General features: G+C 48.2%; 2 protein-coding genes across 4 annotated transcripts; both read right to left on the bottom strand.

Moving 5' to 3' along the window:
• Window positions 1-147: 147 nt before the first annotated feature.
• LOC124466830 (hyccin-like) lies at window positions 148-3,769 on the bottom strand. Its single transcript, XM_047018731.1, has one exon. The coding sequence runs from the start codon at window positions 2,480-2,482 to the stop codon at window positions 1,907-1,909; it is 576 nt and encodes a 191-aa protein (XP_046874687.1). The 5' UTR covers window positions 2,483-3,769; the 3' UTR covers window positions 148-1,906.
• LOC124466809 (hyccin-like) lies at window positions 2,098-15,001 on the bottom strand. 3 transcript variants are annotated; one of them, XM_047018692.1, is made up of 12 exons: window positions 11,986-12,099; window positions 8,872-8,953; window positions 8,337-8,438; window positions 7,826-8,005; window positions 7,439-7,519; window positions 7,229-7,344; window positions 6,926-7,021; window positions 6,442-6,558; window positions 6,139-6,226; window positions 5,168-5,327; window positions 3,776-4,119; window positions 2,098-2,409 (listed from the first exon to the last, which is right to left on the bottom strand). In XM_047018692.1, exons 2-11 carry the CDS (start codon window positions 8,920-8,922, stop codon window positions 3,821-3,823), a joined length of 1,290 nt encoding a protein of 429 aa, XP_046874648.1. In that variant the 5' UTR covers window positions 8,923-8,953; window positions 11,986-12,099; the 3' UTR covers window positions 2,098-2,409; window positions 3,776-3,820. The 3 variants fall into 3 exon arrangements, with proteins under 3 accessions (XP_046874648.1, XP_046874649.1, XP_046874646.1); XM_047018693.1 differs by lacking the exons at window positions 2,098-2,409; window positions 11,986-12,099 and adding an exon at window positions 14,858-15,001; XM_047018690.1 differs by lacking the exon at window positions 2,098-2,409 and having other exon boundaries at window positions 11,986-12,100.
• Window positions 15,002-15,031: the final 30 nt, after the last annotated feature.

The following is a 15,031-nucleotide window of genomic DNA, read 5'->3' as shown; positions in this document are numbered from 1 at the left end:
TTACTGTTTTGTAAAGTTACATTCAGCAACATCCAATGCTGATTTAATGTAAGTTATGGGAAACTCCAAACATCCAAGAGCTATGCACCAGCGATGTAGATATTTAAGTATGGTGGACTATAATGTGTGTAACAGATGAGAACAGTCTGAAATATAGAAACACTTTATTCCCAGAAGTTCTAGCAAGAGAGTAATCTTCAGACAAAAAGGCCAATAAACCAACAACTTTAGTACAACAGTATGTACAACTCACCAGCTTATTTTCACATTCTGTAAATCAACATACAGAAACATGATGATTGTTATTTGTTCCTCTTAGATATAAAACAGTTCTAAAAACACTTATATAATTAAGGAACACACGTTCTCTGGGACAGTGGGCCTGTGGAGCTGTAGATAGATATTTTAGAACACTTAATGTTTGAAGGAGTTGTCTTACAGTAGAGTTCCACAGTGCTCTGTCTGTCCTACAGATCGGTTCTGTCAATAAGGAGGGGACACAAGCAGGTGGTGGAGCTGACAGACATACAAACACAATTTCACTATTGTACTAACACCTAAAAAAGGAGTGGATTGGAGTGGAGAAATCAGGATGCACAACCTTAAACTGACCTCTCCCCCCCCAATCAACAAGTAAAGATCTGTAAATGGTTGGCTTGGTGTTAGAAATATAGTGAACGCTTCACCTTTTGTAGAACAGCTGAACACCAGCCATATTGCTTTCTCCTGCTGTGAGATCTGCAGTGGTTTTGGAGGTGGGGTAGGAGCATATGGATTGATCTGGGATCTTGGTGTTGCCTTACTACTTTGGCGTGAGGGCTGTGTCAAGCAGAGGCTATTAAGCTCTTTCAACACTGTACGTGGGAGTGTTAATACTGCCAGAAAACAAAACGCTTTCTCCCTTTCTGGGAAGAAATACCACAGCTCAAAGCCTTCTTTGCTTTTTAAAAATACCAGTCTCTCTCTTTCAAACAAAAAGGTCCACAGTTTACACATCACACAAAACATTGTATAGATCCCAAATCAAGTAAAAAAATAAAAATCAATTTCTCCAAAGGTCATTACGGGGTGGACAGCCAATCAGAAGGTGCCAGGGGGAGGGTGTGGGAAAGACAGAGAAACATATTGCTTTTACAGAACGACATCAACATTTTCCCACTGTAAACAATCAGGACATATCCTTATATGAGACCTTTGCTCATTTAGCTCATTTAAGAGTCACTGAATGAAGAAGCAGGTAATTGCCGTAGCAACAGGAACACAGGATGGGAGTACGAGGGTGGGCACAGGTCACGGAAGGTTATTGTAATTAAAATAATGGTTTACTTCTGTTCAGGAGAATCATATCTTGTATCAATCAGCAGCCTTTATTCTTAAACAGCCATGCACACTAAAAACACACACACACACACACACAGTACATACAGTGTCTGCCCCATCATAAGGGGCGTAGTCAGGGGGGATGCATGGAAAGCCAAGCAGGACAACAAGATTTAATTAAAATATTACATTTCCAAATCATTGCAGACACAGTTTTAGTGATGCGCACACACAGACACACACACAAAGACGACTGGGCAGGGATTCAACAAGCTGCAGTTTTGTCAACACATCACCAGATGGCAGTAAGTCTGTAGTTTCAAGAGTCGGTTGCCAGTCACCAATTCTCCACCAGGCCTTGATGACACTCTCAATGTGGGGATGACAGGAGTAAAGACAACTCCTGGGCTGGAGAGGGATGGTGGCCTGGAGTGTATAACTGAGAAGGGGAAGCAGGAATACAAGTTGGACGAGGACAAGGTGTATGGTGTGTGTTTTTAGTGATCTAGTCCTACTGGCAGGCTAGTTCCAGGTCACAGGTACAGGGTCAGGGGCGATGTCGTTCCGAGAGGAGGGGACTCAGGGTTCAAAGGTCACTGCCGAGGTGCACACTGATGCTGGGAGAGCGCTGTGCATGGTTAGGGACGGGGCTTAAATACCCTAGCCCCTCCTCCTGCAAACTACATGAGTAGCGCCCAGTCTCATTGGCGTGGTTACCAGGAGGGGGGGCATTGCCACCAGCGTGCTCGAAGGAGCGTGAGAAAACGGCGCTGGCTGTACGTGTCAGGTTACTGAGAGCCCCGGCCTTGGGCACCGATTGGCTGGAGGTCAGCGTCAGACGTTTGAATGACAGCTCCACACTCTCGCTTGCCGCCCGCCCCATGGAGGGACACGCCTCCTTATCCCTACTGGCTCGCCCGCCCAGTCGGTTTCTCTTATTGGCCTTTCCCCCGGGTGTTGCCGAGGGTACACTGTTGCTCACGGTGATGGTGGGTGGAGTCAGGTCAGGCCCAGCCCCACCCGGCCACACCCCCTCGTCCACTTCAGAGATCTCCATCAGCTCGTCCGGGGAACCCAGATCCACTGCGTCTGGGGGGAGAGAGACAGAGAGGAAGAGAGAGAAAGAGAGAGATATTAACCGAGAGAAAAGGAAGTACCACATGAAAGAGAAGGAAAGTCACATCTCTGTCATTCAGCCTGTTTTATACATTCAAATGAAGCCGCAGTCATTCACACCACATCCTGAAACCAAGAGCATAGAAACTGGTTTAGACCACAGAACTTAAGATTACAGTGGTAACTCTAGTTCAGGTCTTTACTTCACAACTAAAACCAGAATGTGTCGCTAGATATCGGACAGAATGGGAAGCAGGCTGTATGACAGAGTTCAACTACATTATGAAATAGAGGGGTAAGATTGTCACACACACAGAAACACACACACACACGTTGGCTAGGTGAAACATTGTGTTACAGGTATCAGGGAAGATCACAGTCCCAAAGCACGAAGCAGGAGTGAGGGAAATGTAGTTAGCAGAAAGCTCAAGAGGCACCAAAGGACCAGGCACAAACACACCCACACGTACAGTACCAGTCATTTTCCCATGAAATATGTCCAAACTTTTGACTGGTACTGTACATACTCACAGTCTAAAATACACTTATACTCTGTTTCTTACACACACACACAGGAATGATACCCATCTTATTCTATCACTGTACACCAGTCACCAGCTGAGAGATAGGCAGGTCCATCACACATCTAATAAGAAGTTTATCAAAAGGACTCTAGTTTAGCCACATAGGGGCTTGTACTTAGCAGAGCCCCATGTGTGGCTGGGCTTTCAAGGTCCGATTCACTTGAGATTTCTCATTGTGGATATTCCACTCAGATTCTGTATGCTTTGACATGAGCTGGCATCCAATCCATCAAGAGCTGCCTATCCTCCTCAGCTACTGTAGCTACCAATCAGGAGGGACCAGTCTGTCTCCCGTGGCAACCCTGGTGGCAATGTGTCGGGAGTGAGACCACAAAAAAATACCAAAAATAAAAACGTTGCAGCCCTTGATCCCACAATGCCCTACGGCTGCTGGTGACTGTCACACTCTTGGACAGTGTTTCAGTTTTCAACCGGAACCTGAGGACAATCTGGTGCTCATATCATGATTTTCCCCCCACACAAACAGTATTAGAACATTCGAGCTTCCAGTTAAGGAAATCATCATTCCGGCTCGGGCTTTATTTATTACAGGACAAGAGATGGAGAGTGAGTAAGTGAACGAAGGGAAGAGGCTGGATAAAAGGACCGAAGACAAGGATGAGAGGAGTAGTGGGATTTGGAAAAAAAGGTGATTGTCCTTTATAGAAAAAGGCCAGGTTGAGTTGCAGAGGGCAGCACAAACATTAGTCAGCTTTCACCATGCAGTTCCAGACCAAGTCCCAACACACGGTTACCTAGGTTACCCCTGGGAGTGGGTGGGGGAGAGGAGAGGGTGGAGCCTAGTGCTGGCTCCTCCCTATGGAGGAGGGCCCAGTACCCTCATCCACCAATCGCCTCACAGACTTCTGCCTCCTGACCTCCTGACCCTTGGGGTTGGGGGGGTCGTGACCTCTAGTGTCCAAGCTGACCTCGGAGGCTCCGCCCAGTGGCTCGGGGTCAGGCTGTGTTCGCAGGTCGGAGCGAGGTCGCAGGGAGTCTCCGTTGGGCATGCGCTCGCCGCTCACCCCCGTCACACTGATCTCGGGGATAGAGACCCCCCCCAGGGCGGGATCACTGTCTATACTGACCTCCTGGGATTCTGGTGGGGGGGGGGGGGGGGGGGCGTATATGAACACAGAGACATGGACACATGGAGACACATGCACCATGGACAAACACACACACAGATCAAAACAAACACACAAACACATGTGACAACAAAAAAATACAAATAAATGTAATGGCTGAAAGAAAACAAAAAGTTCAAAGACAGAAATCATAGTGATCCCACAGTAGACACGAGGGGTCTAGTTCTACCTGGAGGACAGTCGACATGACGGGGCTAGTTCTACATGGACTAGAGGACAGATGAGATGAAAGCACTGGAGCTCACTATTTCACCAGATCCACAGGTCAGTCTGGGCTGAGTGGGACTGGACGCCGGGACCATGAAACAGGAAGGGTAGGAGGAGACTTCTGGGTCATGAATAGCTGTTCCTTACTGTGCAGGACAAACGTCACTTTTCGGTTCTATTCAATCCGAAGAGAATGGTCCAGGGGCTACTATTTCCTGCTCTTTTGCGTGTGGAACACTTAAGGAGCTTCACACCTCGGACCAGCCAATCACTGACTCTGACTCTGGCCGGATCTCTCTGGGTGGACCTCCGCTGTTTCCAACTCCTTCCTCCCTTGTCTCATCTCTTCTGCTGCCTGTCTCTCCTCTCAGCTGCCTGCATCAGATCCGGGTCTCCTTTCCTATCGAGGACCCTGGAACAGCTAGAAGGTAGTGACTGACCACAGGGAATGAAACACCATCTAGAAACTGGACATCTATGTGGGGTGTGAGGAATCTCCTGTCTGCACTATTCTGTCACCTCCAGACTCAGCAGAGAGGGATGATATGGAGGAGGGATACAGGAGAGGAGATGAACAAGCGATGGTGTCACGGCCGCCTCTCTCTCGTCTCTGATCTGAACACAACAGCGACAGACGCGCACCCAGGTCTGTGTGGGTAGCTTCTACAGACACAAGTGTGTGTCTGTGTGTGTTTTTGTGAGTGAGTCCCTCATTCTGTTTCTTCCCGGTAATGTTTGTGTGGGTGTTTCGACTGCAAGTCCTCTGACTGTGTGTGTGTGTGTGAGTCTCACCGTGTCTCTTCCACCGGTGCCCCCGGATGGAGAGCGAGGTGACGGCGTTGCGTGAGATGCGTGAGGAGGTGGGGGTGATGTCCACCTGGATGCTGCGAGCCCCCTCCTTGTTGCTCTTCAGCGCTGCCCCATGCAGGGACGATTTGATGGCGTTGCCCACCTACGGAGGAACACACGCCATTTATTTTTTTAGCCGTGTACATTTTCTCCATCTCCATGGGCAGGAAACTGTGTGTCCACACACACACACACACACGTGCTGAACTGACAACTGAAGGAATTTCCACCATAAGAATCTTCTGTGTTGCCGTTTAAGGCTCCCAATACAACTGTATCGGCCCAGGGTGTGCGGTGGCCTCAAGTTAAGTCCAGTCACACAGCTCAGATACTCAGGGACTCAGCACCATAATCACCAAACACAAAACAACAAAGCCCTTTGTTGGTCAGCTGCAACTGCTACACAGGCCACGTCACTAGTCTATATACGCCACTAGTCTATATACACTCAAAAATCGGACCAACACACGTCCTCAAACTCAGCTCTCCAGTCTGTTCTCTGTGCATAGATTATGGTGCAATTTGAGACATAATTAGTCGACTGAAAGATTATTAAATCTCTGGAATTATTTCTGTATTTTCATTTTCACATCAATATTGCTATTGTGCGTGATCTGATCTGTTGGCTGGAATACACCTTTGGCCTCTTGTGCTGCTGTAATTCGTTGAGATACTGTCCAATCCCTTGGCCCCTGGACCAACGGGATTACAGATTAGCGTTCCAGAGTCTAAACCATGCAAGTAATCTACTTGGATTACATATAGGCCTACATTGCCAAAGAAACATACACAAAATGTCTGTCTCTCTCTTTCACACACAGTTCCTAGAAACACAGACACATCCTCCGGCCACGGCCACTCCAGAGAGGCTGAAGTCATGTGACCAGGGTGACCGGAGACACCATGGCACCCACCAGCAGTGCTTCAGGGAACAGTTCCAACTGAGCTCTGTACAGAACATCATCCAGTGCCTTAGAACCCACGTCAGCCTCCCCATTACACCTGCAGGAGAGAGAGAGAGAGAGAGAGAGAGAGAGAGAGAGAGAGAGAGAGAGAGAGAGAGAGAAAGAGAAAGAGAGTGAGAGGGGGAGGAAGACAGAGAGAGAGAGGGTGGAGAGAAGAGAGTTTGTTTGTGTTGTTGTTGTGTGTCTACAGTTAACTACAGTTTCAGTTTGAGATGTGTGTTTGTGTGTGTTGGGGGGGGGGGGTGCACTCACAGGGCGTAGTGTATTCCCGTGATGAGCTGGACCAGGAACTCTGATGTCACAGTCATTCGGGCACTGATGCCTTTATAGCGGCGTAGCTGTTGCCGAGGGTAACCGCAGATACACACCCTGCATGGTGGTCCAATCAGGGAAAAGAGAATACAGTCAGCTAATGAGGATCACTGAAACCTTGTTGAATCAATTTGGATCTGTTTCTAGGTTAATTACAACCCGAGCTGATGCTACTAAGGGACACAGCCTCTCATATAAAGCTGAACCAAACATCTTTCCTTAGTCTGGACTAATGGGAACACTGCTCACTCTAAGACCTGAGGGTCTCTCTCTCTCGCTCTCTGTCTCTCTCTCTCTCGCTCTCTGTCTCTCTCGCTCTCTGTATCATCGATGTTTTCTTCCACAATAAAGCCTTTAATCTGATAAGGAGATGCTACCAGAGCAGCGGGAGTATTTGAATCAACTGTGTGTGTGTGTGTGTTACCTGGAGCTGAGCTGGCAGAGTGACTGCAGGGAGGAAGAGGTCATGTAACTGAGCGCTGCATTGTAACACAGCAACAGGAAGGTCAGCACCTCAAACCTAGATCACACAGTCACACGCACACATCCACACACGCACACACATGGGCACACATAAACGGCAACATGACCCCAATGCCACCGCAATCCTGTTTGAACTTGTCAAGTTCTGGAACAAATTTTATCACAAGTGAGCTTATCACAGTGCAACCATAAAACCTACCATGAAAGGAGGAACAAGCGTGAATGCACCCTTGGCACGTCTTACCTGTTCTGAGCAGTGAAGGTCTCTCTCTGGAGGTGGGGCCCACTGTACACCACCCTACTAAGACCATGGTTGGCTAGAGCGCCTTCCGTCAAGGCCAGAGAGCCAATTGTTGAAGGCTATAGATGGGGTGGGAGGGAGTTAGGCACAATTCAGACCACTTGTCCATCTATCAATGGTAGGGGAAAGGTGTTTGTGTGTGTGCGCGCTCACCTCATGGTATACTGAAGGCTTGGAGAGGGCGGGGATGGCGAAGGAGAGGACTTTGCTCTGTCCATCTTTGTCTACTATTTCCTGTCGAGGAGGGAGGGAGGGAGGGGGAGAGGGAGGGAGAGAAATATGGAGAGACAGAGAGGAAGGGAGGGAGGGGGCAGAAGAAGAGAGAGCCAAATCAAGTCAAAGACACAAAATGGCATCCGCTTGTTCTGAATGACTCGTGTGAAAGCTCCAAAAGACAAATGCGAGCCGACAGTGCTCCGTCACGGATCACTCCAAGCACTGCGCTACACCCCCTCAACCCTCCCACCCACCCACACGCACCCACACCCACCCCCACCCCCACCCCCACCCACACACACACACACCCACACCCAGACTGACCAGGTTGTAGATGCCCAGCAGCAGGGCCTCTATGCAGCCGGAGGTGTGGGGGTGGCGGGCGGCGCTGACGGACAGCAGGCTCCACAGCAGCTCTGGGAGGAACTGCAGGGTGAAGCGCTGGAGACGCGGCTCCCCGCTACGATAGAACTCAAACAGCTGGTGACACACCGACTCCAGCAGCTGCACACGTACAATAGACGGGCACACACACACACAATACACACACACGCGCGCAGTGAGAGTTAAAGCAGGCATAAGGTCACTGAAGTAATACAAAGAAACTAGAGACTCTAGAGAGAGAGTGTGGGAAAGAGAGGTGGAGTAAGTGGCAGAGAGAGAGAATGAATGAATGAGACAGAGAGACAAGGAGAGAGAGAGACAAGGAGAGAGAGAGACAAGGAGAGAGAGAGACAAGGAGAGAGAGAGACAAGGAGAGAGAGATTCATAGTCTTGAGGAAGAGCCAGAGAGTGAGGGTGTCAGAGAGCGGTGAGAGGAGGAGAGAAAGCTCACGTCACTGTAGTTCTCTCTGATGACTTTGTAGAGCGCAGGGACGAGGGAGCCTTTCTCCTTCAGAGACGCGGCGTAGCTGGACACGGCACTGTCTGGGAGGGTCTGACACACACACACACACACATCACTAGCCTTCCATCATGTGAACAACATGAGTTGACATTTTGTATGATAAGCATCTTAGCATATCTATAATGTAGATTTTGCGTTCAGCTACACACAGGCAATACTGTTACTTCTCACTGTCTCATCAGGTCTACCGTCAATATCTGCATCTGTGAGTGTATTTGTGTATTTGTGTGTATGAGAGGGATAATATGCGTTTTAACAAGCAATTCCTAGTGGTGGAGTCCTTTGCCGCTGTTAGATTTGCTGACAGCTAGCCTGCAATCATTTCAGTCTGTGTGTGTGTGTGTGTGTGTGTAGTCTGACAGTGATAAGCATCGGATGGTGTACTGAACAAGACAAGTGGTCTGAATACTGATGATGCTAAGTCATTGTGGGGCTTTCCTTCTACCACACACACAAACACTACCTTAAACTCTGACAGCCATTCCTCCACTACTCCTTGGTCCATAGCCAACATATTCCCTCATCTGATGTAGGACCAGCTCTACCTGTGAGAGAGAGATCAAGGGGGGAGGGGGGGGGGGGGAGACAGGAAAAACTGATTATCAAACACATTCATCCACAACATTTTCTTTAATGTGTGTGTGGGGACCTAAAAACACACAGGTTTTCCTCTGATGATTCCTTCCTCCACCTCTATCCTCGTATGCAAACAGCTGCTTGCCATCGCACTCCACACACACACACCTTCAAGGTTACCTTCCCTTGTCCCTTGTCAGCCATTGCTTGTTGTTTGTAATGCTATCATGCATTTGACCACAGGCAAGCAAACACACACACACACACACACACACTTTCAGAAACAATTCAAGCATGAGCATTCTGCTAGTTAGCCTAGTATAGCCCTACAAAGCTGCTGAACGGTGAGGCGATGCAGACAACATCATCAGCAGACTGAACTTGGATTGCAGAATGAATGTGTGTGTGTGTGGACCACCTTTCAACAGAGACAGAAATGAAAAGAAAGCGGGGGTAAGAGAATTAGATGGCGATGTGCTTACCTGCAATGCTCATAAAAACCAACTGGGCATGAGTACGGATCATACTCCTCCACATGCCATGGAGCGTGTGCCTCCTCCTGTCTATCATTCTCCCCTCCCCTTCCCTCTCTTTTTTTTACTCCCCCTGTCCCTGTGTGTGTGTCTCCTCGTGTCTCTGCTGCACACTCAGTCCTCTCCATCTCACACGCCCCCCCCCCCCCCCCGCTCCTCCTCACTCCTCTGGCCGTCTCCCTCTCCTCTGACGGCGTTTGGTCGCCTCTTCGTGTCCTACACTATAATGGTGTTACGCAACAACAAGGAGGGAGGGAGAGAGTGTGTGTGTGTGTCTGGGGGGGGGGGGAGGGGGAGGCAAGAAAGAGTGTGAGAGCGAGAGATGGAGAACCGTAAAGAGAGACAGAAAAAGTGATTGGTGTGTCTAAACGTGCAGCCTCCATTTTCTCTCCATGTCACTCAAGGTCCAGGCTCAGATTAAGCTAGTCCCAGTCCTAATCTAGGTTTAGTGATGAGATTAGGGAATGTGTGACCCGGGATGTGTGGAATGTGTGACCCATGTCCCCCATAACCCCTCCATGTGCCTTTCCCTTCTGTCTATCTCCATTTCTCCTCCTTATCGTTTCTGTTTGTGCAGGATCGAAGCCAAACAAGCCAAACAAGGTTAGAGAGGTGTATAGGATTCGTCTACTGTAACATTCTAGCAGGTTCTCTTTCATCAAGGTATTTTCTCTTTTTCCGCTTTAAGAGCAAATCCTTTCACGGCCATCTACTATGGCCACCCCCCCAACCCCAAATTGCTACTTAGTTGCCCCTCTCTGCTGGCAGGTATATTTATAGACTGTACCATGGTGGGAATTTAAGGGGGGAGGAGTGAGTCATCAAATTGGCAACATTCAGGCGACTGCAGGGAAATCAGCATCCTGCCTCACTCTTTCCTGCCCTCTCTGGTTCTCTCACTCTCTCCTTTTGTCTTTCTGACAAGTCCTAGAAAAAAAAGGAACCTCATTATGGCTACTGTGTCTGTGTGTGAGATTGCAGGGTAACTTCAGTGACAAAGCTGTGATTATAGCTTTGGGTGAAGCAGCCAAGAAATAGGAGGACAGATTTACCAAACTCAACCATCCTCCTTCCTAAGACTGACTGACAAAGGCACACACACCACCATACACTATTCAGGGGCCCCATTGGCTAAGTGTCTAGCTGACTAGACAGATGGTAGGGTAAACTGACTGATCTGAAGAATGAAGAGGTGTGCATATGGATGAGGGGATCCACTGAAAGATAGATCTACACAGGAGGTGGAGTTGCAGGGAGGGAGGGATGGACAGAAACAAGAGGGCGGGTCTAATTGAGGAGGAGAGCGACAGTGATGAACAGAGTTGCAGGAAGAAGAAGTAGTCTCTGCTGCCCCCGGTTACCTGGCTGACAGAGGGATTCAAGGAGGTAAACTGCCTTGGATGGACACACACACACACACACACACACACACACTAGAAACACACAAACACAACAGTTAGGATAATTAATTCAGTTGTTTTCTCTGTTCTGTCTTTAGGCCTAATAGCCCACATGGCACCCAAAGCCACAGCCCTCCTCACCCAGCCGGTGGGACCGCCTAACCCTGGCTGAAGACAAGCGTGTGACAGAACAGAGCCAGATTATTGAGGAACATCACAGGTGAGTGCTGTTCCCTTTCTGGTTTCACAAAACCTGTTCAGGTAGAACAGCCAACTTGTCAACCTGTTCCTAGACACACCCCGCCCAATTTTTGTTAACTTCCCCCTCTGTTGCTGAAACACACACACACTCAGATGTTGGGTTGGTAGTGTAAGTCCTCGTGAATGAGCTTAGGATATTGTGACTTCTCTGTCCTCCTTGTCCTCCTGAAAAGGACGAGGAATCCTTTAAACATACCCTGTAAAAACACCAACACTGCCCCTCTGTTAGGTACACTCCTAATCTTCTGTGTGTGTGTGTGTGTGTGTGTGTGTGTCCATTGAGCACAATGGTAGCGTTTTCGGACTGAGTGGTACACTAAGCTCATCAGACTGCTGCCAAACACACGCACACACATCTTAACTGCAAACACACACACACACACAGGCTACAACCAGCCTAACTGCAAACACACACATGCACAAAGTCCATAAAGACCAACACAAAGCAGAAAGCGCTCCGATGTACTCTATTCACAGTAAGAAATGCTCTCAGTCGCAGTGTATGACTCAGTAGCACGTTTCCATCTTCTGACTCGAACATTTCGCACACAAATCACCCCAGCAGACTGTTCAGGCAGACCTAGACCTTTAGCTGGCGGGACCCAATGCTGTTTCTTTTGACCACAGGATAAAATCTCTCTCTAACAACTGTAAAAGGTCTGTAAAACGAAAGGTCACACCCACTGACACATTAAGGCATTTTGAGTCATAAGTTTCAAGCAGGCAAACTGAACAAGTTGTTCCGGAGACAAACAGTCTAAGACACCAGGATAAACAGAGGTCTCTGGAGAGGTAGGGAGTACTTACAGTATTATGGACAGCCAGGGTGAATGTTTAGGTTGTCCTGTCTACAAGAGAAACACTGCTCACTCCTCCTTGATTCATGAGAATTACTTCACTTCCTGCTGCACACACACACGAGCGTGATATATTCCTCTTTCAGGAAGTGAGGGGTGGATAAGCCAATCAGAAAGCTCTGTTTCAGATGACTGGCAAAGGGGTGGAGAGAAGGAGTGAGAGAGAATGGGTGTGGGAAAGCAAGAAGGTGAAAATGACTGAGGGAGAAAGAGAGAGAAGTCTACAGCCCCAAGAAACATTGAGGAAATGTCCTTAAATAACATCACAATCCGAAACTGGCTCAAACACTTGGCTTCGCTTGCCCAGTCTGTGACTCAACTGCACTGCCTCCACTAAACTAACCACTACACCACTGGAGTCATGAAGAGGGGTTCTGTGTGCATGTTAACACTACTTTAAAGAGCAGTGGGAGGTCGGGGCAGTAGTTCTGCATGGGAGCCATGCACGGGAGGGGGGCAGACCAGCAATTCTGGCCCAGGACAAAGGGAGTCGGACTGGTCTTCTGCAAGCCCACACAGGCCCCTGGGCATCCGCAAACCTCCAATGCTCCCCCCGCCATCAGTCCGCCGGATGTTTACACCTTTCTTGGATTTCTTGTTTCCTGTCTGGCAGTCCCTGGCTCTCTTGCTGGCTCTGCTCGTCTGTCTCTCTCACCTGCATACCTTCCCTCCTTCCTTTGCCCATCTAATGACCCTCTGTTACCTCATCTGCTCCACATTTCCCCTCCCCTTCATCTCCTTCTCTTAAGTGCTCCCTCTAGAAGGCTGATTTTCGTTGCGGTTCTTAGCTCCTCTCACATAAAGTGCACTGCCTTCAGCCCTTGTTTTTTGAGGCTGTTTAGTGTCCGTACATAAACGTGTAGACGTGTGTGTCTATGCGCATGTGAACCTGTGCGTGGGTGTGTGTGTTAGTGTGCTTGCGGGTGTGTACACCAGCGTGTGTGTGTGTGTGTGTAATCACAGCGTGGTCTGAGAGCCGTGGGTTCCGAGAGAGGGATCTGACAGGGTGGAATCCTCTTATAGCAGCCTACGCTCTGTCCTCCTCTCAACATCTCCCCCTCCCTCTCCCTCCCCGTCTCTCTCTCCTTAGCATCCTCTTCCTTAGCTGGTATGCCTAAAAGGATCAGTGATTTACTCGTTATCAACACTATCTCTCTTGCTTCCGTTCCTCTCTCTCTCTTCTTAGCCTGCCTCCCCATCTCTCTCGCATCCATCTCTCCACAGTCCCAGGCAGCAATAGGCTTAGTCCTAGTCAGAGAGTTCCTTTTACTGATCCTCCTTTTTGGGTTTTTCAGTCCTAATTTTAGTACTTCCGCATGTGGTGATTAGCTGGATTTTCCAAATTTACCAAACTGAAACAGTTCAGACAAATTCCATATAAGGCTCTGTGTTGGGCCTCTGTCCAGTGGATGACTGGGTTCCAACGGTCAGGGTGTATCAGACCTCTGAGAGCAGAGGAGAACTGTGAGCAGCACCAAGAGGCATCCCTGCTGCTCGCTCCATGGGAATGGATTCCTGTCGACAGACAGACCCCGGGTCCTGCCCTGCATTCTGGTTGCCTGAGGAAGACTCACTGTCAAAGCGCATTAAGAGACCCCAGACACTCTGGCTGCACGACAGCTCAATTTAACAGGCTTCTCTCTCCCCTTCTCCTTCACCTCCTTCTCCCCCTCTCCCTCCCCCATAGTGACACACTTTGCACCAAATATAACATATTTAAAGTGACATCCACTGCTATAGGGCAATTAGGCAGAGACACACTCACACAAAAACACACATCTGAAAGGCAGTCGTATCAAGACGGTGGAAAGAACAGCTCGCTTCTACAATAAATAAGACAAGCCCAGTTGCTGTCTGTAGCCCTGTCTGAAACTGGGACTTAGGATAGGACACAGCTTATTAAACCCACATGTTCGATTTTAAACAACATGTGTACCAACAAAACAAATTCATTAAGCTCATTTAGAAATCCGACTACTTGGTACTGAAGTCAGCTTACTGCGGCACACACTGTCACACACACTCACCAGCCTCTTGCGGAAGAGGGGTTTTGCAGAGTGTTATAGAAACAGGAAAGCGGTCTCACATGAGAGATATTGAAACAATTCTAACAATGCATTACTCAGCCAGCCTCCTGAACAAATAGAGAAGTAGCTCGAGCCTAACTCAGCCTTGCAGGTTGGCTGGTTGTTCGAATAATAGACTATGTACAAGCACATTAATAATGGAGTCAGGTAAGGAATCAATTTGAGCACGCACACAGGTCAAAAGGCACATGCTCATTCATTGAATGTCCCTTGTATTTATCCATAGTTTAGCCAGAGCCTATCACAAGTTCTATCAGCTTTAACACTGACCTGCATGTGTGTGTAAATCTCCAGTGTAGATAATGCTTACCATACATATTATAATACCATTATAAACGACATTAGCTACTTTAGCTAACTAGTTTTGTTGGCAACCGTGGTTTACGAATATGGACTAGCTATCTTGTATAGCAGCTAGCTAGTTATTCCTAGTATTTTTTGTTGCGTTACACTGCCATTGTAGATTGGCAAATTGACTAGCTAGCGATCGCTTTTTGGCCATTCAGCCGGTTGGCTTTCTATAATGCATTACATTTCTCTTCGCCAAAGACAGATTCGGCTACCAGCAATCCACAAGCTTCTTAGTGGACAGTACAGACTCGAGCAGCAGCTAAATATGCTTACCAGTGCTGGATAATCCCAAACCGACACTCTGATTTGAACTGTCAGTGTGTTACAGACTAAGCGCTTTCTTGACATTAAGATCATGAGAGAGGAAAGTTTTAGGTTACTTACTATCATACTATCTTGCAATTTCTTGCTTTTGGCGTCCGATATCGATTTGACTTGACAGGTAAATGTCTATCAATTACTCCATAAATCTCCTAAATATTTCAACAACATCAAACCCTCCATCTTCATTACTTTCTACACTCAGACTACCTTGAACTCGAGGACTTGTTTAGAGTG

Source organism: Hypomesus transpacificus, chromosome 4 (assembly GCF_021917145.1).
Source record: "Hypomesus transpacificus isolate Combined female chromosome 4, fHypTra1, whole genome shotgun sequence".
Taxonomy (NCBI): domain Eukaryota; kingdom Metazoa; phylum Chordata; class Actinopteri; order Osmeriformes; family Osmeridae; genus Hypomesus; species Hypomesus transpacificus.
The sequence above is the reverse complement of the archived record's forward strand: the minus strand, read 5'-3'. Positions and strand labels throughout refer to the sequence as shown.